The following is a 13,163-nucleotide window of genomic DNA, read 5'->3' as shown; positions in this document are numbered from 1 at the left end:
GAGAGTATGGTCAGGCTAACTTGGCCTTTGTTTCAGTTAGAGGCAGTTGGGGAGCAGGCTCTGGAGCCAAGGCTGGGTGTGTTGGCAGGAACAGGGAATTTTAATTGATATTTTAAACCTTCTTTCCTTTGGCCAATTTGAGTCAGACTCTCTGAGATGTTAATGTAGTATTAGGCAACTGTGCTATTGTTGACCTGATTCAATTAAAAAGAAATTTTCTTTCATTGAGATCACATGAAGTAGGCAAGTGTCCCCCACGTCCTTCCTTCCCATGAAGAATGTGACTCAGTCATTATCTAGTTTTCTTAAACATCTCTGTGCTAGGAATCCAACTTGGAATTTTAGGCAGTTATAGCTGAAAAATATATGATTGTGTACATTTGATTATCTTGTTTAACTATATTTCAGCAGAACTATGGCCTAGAGGTTTGTACACATGGACCCAAAAGTCACAGTGTTGTGGGTTTTAGGTAACATATGCAATTTATGTGGCGACCTGAAGAATGTACTGCTGGAGCTGACTACTTGTCCAGAATTCTCTGGTTGGATAAGGAGCTTCTGGAGAAGCTGTGCTGTGTGGCTTTTTTCATTTACTGGTTTGTAGTAAGAAGAAACAGGTGTCTTACTGACTCATGTGGTTACATCTCTAATTGAACGTGGTGACTGATGAAGTTTGGCTGAATGCTTTTTAATACTTTTAAACGTACCAGTGTTGAAGATTGCTGTCATGCCACCTCCCTCACTACCTACCCCACAGAGCAGGGAGGAACTTCGGGGCACCCACAGAAGTGTTTCACCTCCTCTCCCTCCTTTGTATGTGTCAAGGAGCACACATGCAAAATGCCCACAGAAATGCTGTGTGCTGCCCTGGCTGAGGCCATTCGTACCCAGTGCTCTGTGCCCCTTGTGTGATGTGTTGCTGTGATCTGCAGCTGGGGAGAAGATAGGGTGCTGCTGTGGGCTGAAGGATGGGGTGCTGCTATGGCCTGGACATTGTAGGACTCCAGGAGTTGCAGGTAGTTCAATCTTTTTTATTTTTTTCTCCAGCTGGAAAGTGGGCGGGTTCAGTTCCCACTAGAGGGTACTTGGAGCTGGAGGATTTTGCCGGGAAAGATGAGCCCTTCAACAACAGGATGGAGAGGTGATGGCCGAGCACAGTCATTATAGTGGGAACTAACTGAATCTCAGAAAGAGACAGAGAGAGATTTACATTCCAGAAACAATGACCTGACAGTGACTAATGGAGAAGATGATTGGTGGATGAGGGATCTGGGTTCAGAGGTGGGAGGAGAACAGCAGAGTTATTCTTCAAGGAAATGAAGTCAGCTACCTACTCCTGCCCAGAGCAGACACCGACTCAATGACATCCACAGCACTGTCTCCTCCCCATCTTGCTCTGGCACAGCCATGCACTCACATGTAAGCCTTGTAGTTGCTGCCAATTTTCTGGATTCGGATGTCATATTTGGAGTCAATGAATGGCTCGGTGGTGGCATAGGTTTTTGCCATGGCTACTATGCTGGCCATGTCCCGGAAGTCGTGCTGGTTCTCAACTTTGACCTTGATTATCAAAATCCAGTGAAAAAGAGACAAGAGCAAAAAGAACATGAATACTTGGTGAGCAGAAGTCATCTCTGCACCTGAATAGCACAATGTCAGTTAAACCCCACACAGACACAGCTGAGGACAGAGCAAGGTTTCTGTGATTCAAAGAGAGAAGCTTCCCAGAGCAAGTCAACCCAGACCAAATCCATCTCATTCTCCTTCCTCATGCACCAGCCCTGGTAATCCTGGCACCAGAGAGGCAGCTAGACCTTTGCCCAAGTGGCTCTTGCTCATGCTCTTTGCTTTTAGGATGCTTCAGGAAAATATTCAATCTCTTAAGAGGTATTACTTCATTCAAACTTTGCAACTGCTGTTTCCCATGTTGGGACGGATGAAAACAGAGTACTTTGGATGGTCAGGAAATACAAACCAATTCCAGGAAATCAACATGAGAGCTGGTTGTCTGTCACCTCTATCCTTCAGTTCCCTGGCATTTCACATTAACCCACTCCAGACTTTCTTTGAGGAGTTGTGCAGGTCTCTTGCCTGGGCACAAATTCTGAAGGAAAAGGATGTCTCTGGGGGAGTTTTTGACTCTTGGGGAGACTTGTGTGAGGCAATGGGCATGTGGGTAGGACAGCTGGTTGGGTGTTAGACTTGAGTCTCACTTGGAAACAAAGGAGCAGTTGAAACCTATGAGCTACAGTTTTTCTGAGAAGATGGCTTTTCACAGATCTGTATTTAGTTATGGGAAATGCTCTGTATTTAATAAAAAATAAAAAGTGAAATGAGGAATGACCAAAACAGTAGAAGTTCTAATGATATAGTTAAATCTCTACAAAAGCTCATTGATTTGGGAAAGCAAAACTGAACAAGCAGGTAACAAGAACATAGTGGACAACTTCACCTTACTCATATCTTTAACCACGGCCTTTAGTGTATTGGCAAACACTGGTTTGGTGCATCCCAGAAACTTGTAAAAGTCTTGTTCCTTAGGGCTGGACATATGCAGGAAGGGTGGATTAATTTGTGGAAAAAAGACCATGACTGTATGAAAAGAATGAGCAAGTGAGTGACTTCCTGTACATTATTACCCTAATTTTGTATTTTGGTGATGCTTTGAGACCACAGCTGGGGATTGCAACCCTACTTTGCTAAGTGTGCACTGATGGCTGACAATCCATGGGTCTCTTCTCCAGAAGAGCTTCCCAGCTGCGTCCCTGTGTGTTAAAGGAGGGTGATGCCAGACTCTGTGGAGCCAGCTGAAGGAAGCACATGCAATGGTATTTGGTGTTTCTTCGCAAAGAGCAAACAAGTGGTTTTATGTATCTGCTTTCAACCATGGGAGGGTGGGAGCCATCTTCACTAGGGAACAGAGAACAAGCTTGTTGCTAACCCGTTTTACTCTGTTTAGATTGTTCTGTGTGAGTGCCAGCTTACACATAGAGCACATACAAAGATTTAGCCACATCCTGTTGCAGAAAAGCTTTCAAAAACAGAACAGTTGTGGGGAAGGTGAAAAGTGCAACCAATTTGACCTGTGACCATTTCTAGATGCCTGAATAGGAAAAAGAACTCATCTTTGCTTCTCCTATTACTGACCAGCAAATACCCCTAGTCCTTCTCCCTTTTGCTGTGGTGAGGGCTGTGCTCTCACCGTCCAGGAACTGCTGAGAAAAGGAGCAGAGGGTGATTGCAGTCATCTGTCGGAAGGGAGGGTACCGAAAAAAAAAAAAAAAAAGAAATAACAAATATAAAGGGGATAGGTAAAGGCAACCATTGCATGGCATCCAGGAGGAGCAGCCTTGCTCTAGGCTGTGTTGTTTCCCTCTCTGGGAATGTGTGGGGATGTGCAGGGCAGAGTGAGATGGTAGGAATGCCTTGGAGGCAGCAGGGAGAATGGGAGAGGGAACCCAGAGTCTAGACTTGCAAAATACTAGAGAGAAACAATGCAGGCTGTGTCGGAGCTGGGTATTTTTGTTGCACTGATAAGAGCTGCCCTGGGCTGAATGACATCAAGCAAGAGAGTCCCACCCAGATGCAATGATCACAGGAGGGACTGCAAGGGCAGGCGACACTGACACGGTGTTACAACATATTCTCCCGGACCCTTTTGGGAGTGAGAAGATACAAAAGCCATTATATAATGACCTACTTGGAACAAGGACATTTGTGGGATTTGAAACAAAGTGCTGTGCTTGTGCAACAGATGTCTTTGGGCCCAAACTGAAATGTTTGCATCCTCAGCCCAGGAACATTTGACCCAGAGCAAAGGAAAGGAGGAAGCTGCCCCCTCCAGATTGGAATTAGACCATATTGATATTGCTAGAAAGGAGCTCATCTTGTTAAATGTGATGTTTCCTCAAAAATACAGCATGTCTGGAAAGGAAGGGTCCATTTCTTCCACCACCCCTTCCCTACAGGGAGAGAAGGAAAACAATTGAAAATGTTCTCTCTAATGGGCCTGAGGACTTTTGGCTGGGTTAATAAAGAGGGGGGACTCACCAAGGACACAAAGTAAGAAATGAAAAATAAAGATGACTCCCACAGTGCTACACCACTGCACAGTCCTCGGGAAACAGCTCTGATATCTTCCTTGGCCTGTGCCAGAGTACATCCCATGGACTTTTCAGAAAAAGCAACTCACAGAAGTCCCCTTGTAGGGGATCACAGCCTTAGTTCCCACCAGGCATCAAAATAATCACCACACCAAAGCTGAAATCTGAGCCACCATTTGTTAATTGTTAGAGCCAGACAAATTTGACAAAACAAAAGCCGTGTTCTGGGTTAATGCTGGTTTATCCCAGGGTACGGTTATTACTTCATAAACAGGAAGCACTCAAGTTACAGTCAAATTAGATTTATTTTCCTGCCTTATCTATTGAGTCCCCCATTTTATTAGCTTTCTACTTTTAAATTTTGTATAATTCATTTCCTCCTGCCTTGTAACCCTTTTAGATGTCAATAAGATATCCATTTTCCTAACAGAAGAAAAAATCCCAGACATAACCAAATCCAGGGTGGATGTAGTATGACACCAGAGGGCATTATTTAAGAAGGTACTATTAAAAATCAATCCAGAGCAAAGTTTCCAATTTACCTAACAAGAGACAAATCTGTCTTCTAAAATGGCAGGTTGGCCAATACATGAAACTGATAAAAGGTGTTGAAAAGAAATCAACAGGAAGCCATTTTCCCCCCCCTCTCTCTTTTATTTTGTAACCTTCTTAGGATAAATGCTATATCCCATTAACTGCACAGAGGAGTGCAAACAGTGAATACAAACACAGCCCCTGCCCTGGCAGCCTGTTTGCTTAGCTGTGCTGGCTGTTTGAGCAGCAATAGACTCATTCTGAAGCCATAAGTTGCTGTTTGCTGTAGCATTTTAGTGACCTGTTAAGAAGGGTTTGGGGCAGTGTTTGACAAATGCTTTTTCTGAGTAAGAAAGCTCCTCCTTCCCTTCTGGCTCTCTTCTCTAACCCAGGCACCAGTGATGCCCTGGCATGCTCCCTGTTGGAAAGGGGAGTCTGGCTGGATAGCTGGGGTCGTGCCCACGCAGATGTGACCATACCTTTGTCCTGTGGTGGCATCTAAGAGCCTGATGCCACCACATGACCTGCATCTGGCACCTGTTGCCATCCTCAGCCTGCTCAAGAAGCACTGATCTTTCTGCCTTTGGCTGCAGAGTAGTCCAAGGGGCAGGTCATGAAGAAACATTCTGCTCCATCCCTGTTGCAGACCTTGTTTTGAGGCCTTTCTTGCAAGGCAGGGTTTTGGATTGGGTCTGCCAGAGTTAAAACCCCACTGTGGCAATTTCCTGGGCAGTCTGAGCCACATCTGAGACCTGTGTGAGCACACATTCCTTCAGTGAAGGATCTGTCTGGGTAGAAACTTCTGCTTTTTCTGTCTCACAGTTCCCTAATCTGCTGCCTCTTCTGGGTGTCCCTGGACACCAGGGTCCCAGGGCTATGGCTCTCCTCCCTCATCTTGAGCCTAAATGCTGCAAGGTCTTGCTTTGCAGTCCCCTTTTGCTTTCATTATGTGGTCACATGAAAAAATAATTGGTTAGCCGAAGTGCCATAATTATCTTAGTCTGCTAGGACTGCCCTAGCCTTGCCTTTCTTGAGCATCATCCAGTGTGAACTCTGCTTTTGAGGTTAACTCTGCCCTACAGGCTAAACACACACCACTTTGGAGATAACTTGCAAAAGCACTTTCTGTGTCCAAAATGAGGTTAGCGCCAGGTTCAGCTGGAAGGTGAGTGTCCAAGGCTGAGCCAGGGCTGGACTTGGCAATGTAATGTTTAACTGAGCCTTGGTAGGCTTGAGAAAATGCATGGTCTGAGTGTTTTGCTCCAGAGGAACTGGTGCAGCCACAGAAAGTTTGTGAATTTTTGTCCATCTCGACCTGCTCTCAGCCTTTCTGTAGGGACCCTACCATCTTGGGATAGTGGGTCTTCAGGAACAGTTCTGTGCAGATGGTTTCCTGAATCTCTCCATTCCTCTACCCCAAATTATGCTTTTTTTTTTTCTCAGAAAATACCCAATCCAACTGACCACAATCAGTTTAGACCTAACTTTGACCCACCCCAAAATAGCGAAGTCACAACGGCGTCTGCATTTCCTTATTATCCTCACAATGAAGTTCCCCATCTGCTGCCTTTAATGCTTTGAATCTTCCTAATACAGAGCCCAGGTCTTGGCTGCTGTGGTCCTTGGTGCCTTGGATCAGTCACTGTTTCCTGTGTTCAGCAAAAGCTTTCAGACTGATGTGCAAGAAATGGGGATGTTTTTGCTATTTTCAAGACATTTGGAACATCCTCACTCATGAGTCAGTGGGAATGCAGTGATTGGGCTGCTCTGTTGTGAATGAATGTTACATGTCAAGTCATTATTTGTCTTCTCTAAAAGAAAATATTTGTTCCTTGACAAACTGAGGCAGCCCTTTCCCTTCCTTTCCCCTTTAGCACACTGGATTTTCAAAGCTCTCACTTTTGGAACATTCTATTTCCAGTCCCGAGAGAGACAAGGTGACGAGCTGTCCTTCCTGATAAAAACCTTGCAGTATTTTTACATTACAGAGTGGCTCTGTTTAGTTTGTGCTATATTTATACCAGGGAAAAAAAAGAAGCAGAGAAGTCTTTCCCATCCAGTAAGAGAGAAAATAACTCTGACTATATTATTATGAACAACAAGTTTTTCTTCTACAATGTCATAAATTCATCCGAGCCAGGATTTGTACTGGGAAGGTGTTTTCATAATTATGGGGTAGGAGGGGACAGGAGTGACTCTTAAACTGACCTAATTAGAGAGGTCTAAAAATAAAGTAGGAGTAGCAAAATATACATATATATAAAATTGATATAAATATATGTAAAGTCACATGATCAGATACTGGTTTTACTCTCTTTGTAGATCTGGCAGTTGTTTTCTTCTCATGATCTGACCAGGAAGAGGTGAAGAGGCTCTTTGAGTGAATTTGCAATACTGGGCTCTGTTCCTAGGGCACTTTAGGGTCATGTTAACACACAAATGGCAAATACTAGCATACTCTGAGCTTTATTCTTTTCCATGGGCTCTGGCATTATGAGATCCGGAGTCAGGAAGAAGTGTTATTCCTTTCTCACTGCAGTTGCTGTCCCTATTCAACAGAGACCCCCCCATTACTTCTGGGGTAGGTGGGCTCAAACTGCACAATGCTTAAAAATGCCTTGACCTCTAAGGAGCTGCTGGGTAAACAGCAGTTCTGTCCTGCACATGGAAAGACATCTCCTCTCAGTGTCCATCCATGGTTTCCCTGGAAGATTCCTTGAGTACTGTTGATCCTGTGAGTCTAGGCAACTTAAGTACAACATGAGAAAGGTCCTTCTCTGCTGACTCCATTGTAAACAGTTGTCTAAGCAGTATTTCTACAAATATTTCATTTGTATCGATACTGCACAGGGCCAGCAGCACAGAGAGCACTTGTTATGATCTTCCAGTGCCATGGAAATATGAAGTAACTCCAAATATTGGAAGGAAGATAATGATTATCATGGGAGGGGCTAAGGGGCATGTGTTCTGTTTTTAGATTAGAAGATTGTCTGTTCCTGGGTGAAGGCTATTACTGGTGTCTCTGTTCAAGTCAATAGAGAAGCTATTGTTTCTGCATTTCTCAACAGAGATTTCAAAAGATGCCTGTTACTGCAAATTTGTTTTCTCCATCTCCATGTGCACCTCACATGCACACATCACTTGGCAAGAGCATTTCTTTCATGAATGGTATACTGCCACCCCTTTTGGCTCTGATCCTGAATAATAGCTGCTCCTCTCCCAAGCTAAAGACAGTTGTGGTGACCCACCCTTAAGGGGTAGGCAGTCAATAGAGCCTATTTTGTACAAGTCCTATTGTTATTTTTCATTTTAGCTTTGAGGATTCTTTGTTCAGCCCTCTGATTAAAAAATGTGGTGAGTGAATTTTGTGAGAATTATGTCAAAACAAACAATATGTGAAAATGAAAGTCTGTTATAATTATGCTCCTTCTAGCAATTATTGCAAAATAATAAGCATTCAGCACTTACACTGCCAAGAACATTATGAAAATGAATTAGCAATAAGTATCAGGTAATCATTATATTTCCTCTGGTCTGTAACACAGAGAAACTGAAGAAAACTGTGAAATGACACAAATCTCCCTGAAAGCAGATGGTGGAACTCTTTGGGGAAGAGGCATTTTCTGCATCCAGAATTCTTCTGGCTCCTGGCCACTGCCTCAGAAAAATAAAGAATAACAGTGCCTGGACTTCCCATCTTTGCTTATTCTTCTATGTGTTGGTGCCTCCCATTACACGTGATTTTATCATTAATAACAAAAAAAAAAGTAAGTACTTCCTTGACAACTTCTGTTGTAGTAACACTGTAACCTGAATGCTCACGTCCTTTGAAGCACCAATTACAGGTACAAATACAAGGCTCGCTGTCTTGGCATCATTTGTTGCAGTAAGTACTATTTTAATACTCACATGTGTACTTTGGCTAATACATCAGCTATTCTATCCTTTGTTTCTGCAATCACTGGTTTAATACAAAACATGACCTGATGCAGGTGCTTTATTAATATTTATTTTGTTGCACACATCAAACCAAAAGCAAACCTATCTCTTTTCATATTATGTATATTTTATAGCTAAAGATCTGCTATTTCCTGCTATCATCTCTACTTCTGAAAACCAGTGCAAGGAAATAATTTAGCTCTCTCTAATCTCACTGGTTACTGCTTTTGCATTATGATGGTTAAAAACACCATAATGTCTCCTGGGAACTTCCCTCTTCTGCATTACTTTATTGTAGGTTTGATTTTTTTAAAATCTGTAGGTGTTGCTTTTCTAGTATACCCATAATTGCACTTCTCTGTATTTCTCCTGATATTTTCTGTGGTTTCTTTTGTCAGTCCCACTGGGGCTTGAACCCTACTGTTTCAAAAAAAGCATGAAACAAATTCTTGTTACTTGTGTTTTAAACCAACTGATTTATTCTTTATTTTATTTTATCTTTCTTTCTCCTCTTTTTGCTCTGTGCAATGAAATGCAGTGAGACTGAAGAGAGAAAATTTAATCCATCTCAACTTTCCTTCAGGCTGCTTGTGGCTGGAGAAGGGCCCAAACTAAAACCATAAGGTCAACAACCCTTGCTTCCTGTACCTTCCCCATCTACTGAACAGAGCAGTGTCGAAACTTTGTGCCCAAATGCATATCCAGACTTTGCTAGTAGTCACTAATTTCATAATGGACCAAAGTAAACTTGGCTTCAGACCAATTCTTTCTTCTAAGATGCTGGCTGTTAGCCTATCTTTATCTGGAACGACTTCCTACATACCCTCCTTGTACCTCTGAGTACAATTGTGCCAGGAGTCTGAATAGAATCTCTCTTCCTCCTTAACTTGTGACAGCAAAAATCAACATAATTAAAGGATAAAAAGGGAGGGAAAGTAGGAGGTGGAAGAAGATCTGGTATGTGGTGCAGAAAACAATAGCTAAATGTTCTGCTGAGAGTTTTGTCTGGAAACGCTGTTAAGATTGGAGTACTTTTCTCTAATTCTGCCCTCATTTCTGTAGCCACTAAGAATCCTTGGTGCATGAGACACATGAAGCCCTGCATTACAGGTGAAATGGCAGAGCAGTCAGAGACATGCAGGCTTGCAGGGTCCCAGGGGAGAGATTTTCCTCCTGCTTTGTCCTGGTTGGTTTTTGCTAATGAAACCCTTCCTAGGAACAAGTTAGTGGCTCCCTACAAGCACCTCTAGGCTGTCTGCACAGACTCTAATTCAATGACACCTCTGCCTGCTTAACATAGGCAGCACCAATATATTAACCAACATTTCCTGCTTATTTACATCTTTGTTCCTTGATAGTGAAAACCAGCTCCATCACTGGCACAGGGATCTGTGTCCACTTCCTCCCCAGCAGCTACCATCCAGACAGGGGAACATTGCAACCAAAGCAAGAAAGATTATTAGATCCTCCATGTGCAATCCAGCAAGCCAGAAAGGGCTTCTGTTTCCAGAGCACAAGCAAACAAACTGTACCAAGTTTAAATTTGGTGTAACTATATATATTTTTCAGGCAAAGTGCGAGGCCAGGAGAAGGTCTAGGGAGGCACTACGACAGGCGTATTAGTTATGAAGTTCACGTACCACTCATTTGGATTCAGAGATGATACCTCAGTTTTGTACTTCTGAACAAACCAAGTTTTAGACAGATAGGGGATGCCTTTTGAAAAGATAAATGGAAGAAAAAGGAGACACAAGTGCAACAGGAATGTGCTGGTGATGCCTCACTGAAAGGGGAGCCCAGTCACCCCAAGAAACAGAGACTGCTAATTCACTGGGGGAATAAAGATCCCAGGGAGCCTGGGAAAAACAAACAGGTCCTTCTGGGTAGTGAACTGTTTTTCAGGATTCCTTGGCAGGCAACCAGCCACTCTGCTTTGTAAGGTCTTGTTCTTCCTTGCAAGGAAGAAAAAAAAATAACTGAAGGGCTCCCATTTTTTGAATAAGGTCATCATAATGCACTCAAGAAGCCCAGTGCCACAGCTCCTCATTGTGAGTGCTATGGGGTGTAGCTGCACTCTACAGGTGCTTGAATAAACAACACTACCACTTTCAGGAGAAGCGAAAATGTATAAAAGACAAGCCTAATGACTTCAGCCCAGCCAGCTTTTCCCCCACGCTTCACCAACCCCCCTTCCCGCATCCCAGACAGCCTCCACCCCAATCCCATTGCCTGTCTCCAAGTGCGTGACAGCGGAAAAAGGTCTTTTCTCCCACAGGAACAGCCAATGCGACCCAGATAGGTTGTGGGGAGGTTTAACCCCTTGGCTGGCTGGTCACATGCCATGTGTGATCACAGGAATGCTGAACCACATATGTATCTGTTTCCAGATATATATATATAATTTTTTCCCCTTTTACTTACCTTCCCCATTCCAGCATGAGCATGTCCCAGCTTGACCACTACAGGAAAATTTGGAGTTGTGAGCTGAAAGACAAAAGGACCCTTTTATTAGTTTTTTTTTTTTTTTTTTTTTCCCAGCCACTGTATTTGGAATTATTTTCTTTTATTTAGTAGCTTTTATCCCCTTCCTGGATGCTGCAAACTGGATAATAAGAAGTCCAAATAAAATTTGCCTGGATGGTAGGGCAGTGAACAAATAGTGCTTCACTGGATCCCATATGATTGAAAATGGAGGCCTGGCAGAATTCCTCAGATCTGACCCACTTCTGTTGTGTGATAGCAGTTTTCCCACTCTGTACATAAGGATTTGTGTACACCCATATGCATGTAAAACACTGTTGCACTTGCAAGCTTGAGTAAGTGAACACTTTCAGATGCTGAAAACACCTGAATGGTGAGAAAGAGTTATTTGTTCTTCACATGGACTGCTTTGGCCTTAATAGTGAGTGGGCTCACAGAGCCCATCTATTCATAAAGCCTGTTCTTCCCCACTTTCAGGGGTCGGTATAGTGAATAAAGGAAGGATTGGAATCAGCAGTAAAAATAGAAACAAAAAGTCGTATGTTCTCCCTGGCTTGTGTGGTGTTTCCATTGGGAAGGGTCCTGCCACCCAAGGCATACAAGGTCATCTTAGAGCACATGTGGGACTGATTTTACTCGAAGAACTGCAAGCACCCTCTCTGCCTCTTCTTCTCCAGTTTCATGCTCATGCAAGGATTCACTTGGAGTGATCGGCTCAGAGCTGGGCAGCTGTACTGGTAGGAAGTACACATGTCAGGACTAAGTAGGATATATGCACCACATTTCCCCTATGTACTGGTTGGTCCAATTGCACACCTCTGCTTGGCATCCCAGTGACCTTCATCTTGTCTTATGCTCATGATTCTTGCGATCTAAATGCTATTTGTTTAGTATATAACTGGTTATTTTTATTGCATATTTAATTTCCTTTAAAGACACTTTTATCTTTGCTGAAGTGCCCAAAGCAATGACCTGTATTCATTAAGCAGTTAACCTGGAGAGCTAGCAAAGGGAGGCAGTTGAATTTTGATGGATAAATGGGTCTCCTATTTATTTATGTTTGAGAATAGATAAACAATTTGTTCTTGTGCTAATTACCAATTGTCTGTACGGACAGGAAGGCACTACGCCCTAAAGATAGAATGGTGCTGCAGTCTCCATCTGTGGCAGCTCACTATAAATAACGAAATTAGTAATGAACACTGATATGTTTTGTTATTCAGCTGCTTATATAAAGAAATGTCACAGGAGAGGGGAACAGCGAGTGCATCATGTCCTCAAGCAGCCTATGTCACTTTCTTCAGGCAGAAAGATGAAGAAACATCTTATTTGGACCACAGAAAGGCACAATAAATCACAGCACCGGCACAGGCAGGGACCAGCACCACTGCTTCAGAAGAAGAGGCAAGAGACTGATAGGTGTCCAACCTGAAGTCAAATGGTTAAGTATATGTCCAGGCACATGCTTTTGTCCTCTATTTCACCTTTGCCTTTTTAATTCATTGTAAGAGCCTGAAATTGATTTATGCTGGCATAAATGAATCAATTGGAGGACTGCACCTGAGGCTTACTGAAGATAGGGCTCTGGATGGACCATGCCAGGCCTTTAATGCTGGAAGATGAAAGGTAACCTAGGAGCTGGGGCACCCACCTGCTCATGCTCTGGGAGATGTGGCTCGCTTCCCAGCTCTCTCATCCCTGCCCCATGTGTCCTGTTTGAGCCAAAGTGCTTGCAAGCCCTGGCCTCTGTTCCCTGTTTGTGAGCAGAGGCAGCAGCTGTTCCTACAGAGCAGGAAAAGCAAACTGCACGCTGTGAGCCTGTCTGATAGCCTGGCAAAGAGGCCAGAGAAGTGTGCGGGATAGATAATGCTCTATCGCCAGCTCAAAGCAGACAGAGGCAGGAAGCAATGTCTCTGCTGCCCTGCTTTTTGTCCCCTGCCTGTTGCTGAGGGAGCCTGCTCAGGCATGGGGCCTGGGAATGGAAGCATCTGTTTTCCTGTATACATGCAAAGAAAGTTTGGGATCCAGTAAACAACCCAAGTTTACTATTAATCTGGAAAATACCACCAGCAATGACAATGTGCTGCGCAAACTTCTCTCTTTCTC

The 13,163-nt window shown here is 43.5% G+C and overlaps 1 protein-coding gene across 2 annotated transcripts in view; it reads right to left on the bottom strand.

The window, feature by feature from the left end:
- The window catches only part of SYN3 (synapsin III), a 189,593-nt gene that overhangs the window by 21,615 nt on the left and 154,815 nt on the right, over positions 1–13,163 (bottom strand). For both annotated transcript variants that reach the window (XM_053943484.1, XM_053943485.1), the window contains 2 exons: positions 10,998–11,060; positions 1,418–1,560 (listed from right to left, as the gene is read on the bottom strand). In XM_053943484.1, coding sequence (XP_053799459.1) covers positions 1,418–1,560; positions 10,998–11,060 — 206 coding nt within the window. The remainder of the gene's footprint in view (positions 1–1,417; positions 1,561–10,997; positions 11,061–13,163) is intronic.

Source organism: Vidua chalybeata, chromosome 5 (genome assembly GCF_026979565.1).
Source record: "Vidua chalybeata isolate OUT-0048 chromosome 5, bVidCha1 merged haplotype, whole genome shotgun sequence".
Classification (NCBI taxonomy): domain Eukaryota; kingdom Metazoa; phylum Chordata; class Aves; order Passeriformes; family Viduidae; genus Vidua; species Vidua chalybeata.
The sequence above is the reverse complement of the archived record's forward strand: the minus strand, read 5'-3'. Positions and strand labels throughout refer to the sequence as shown.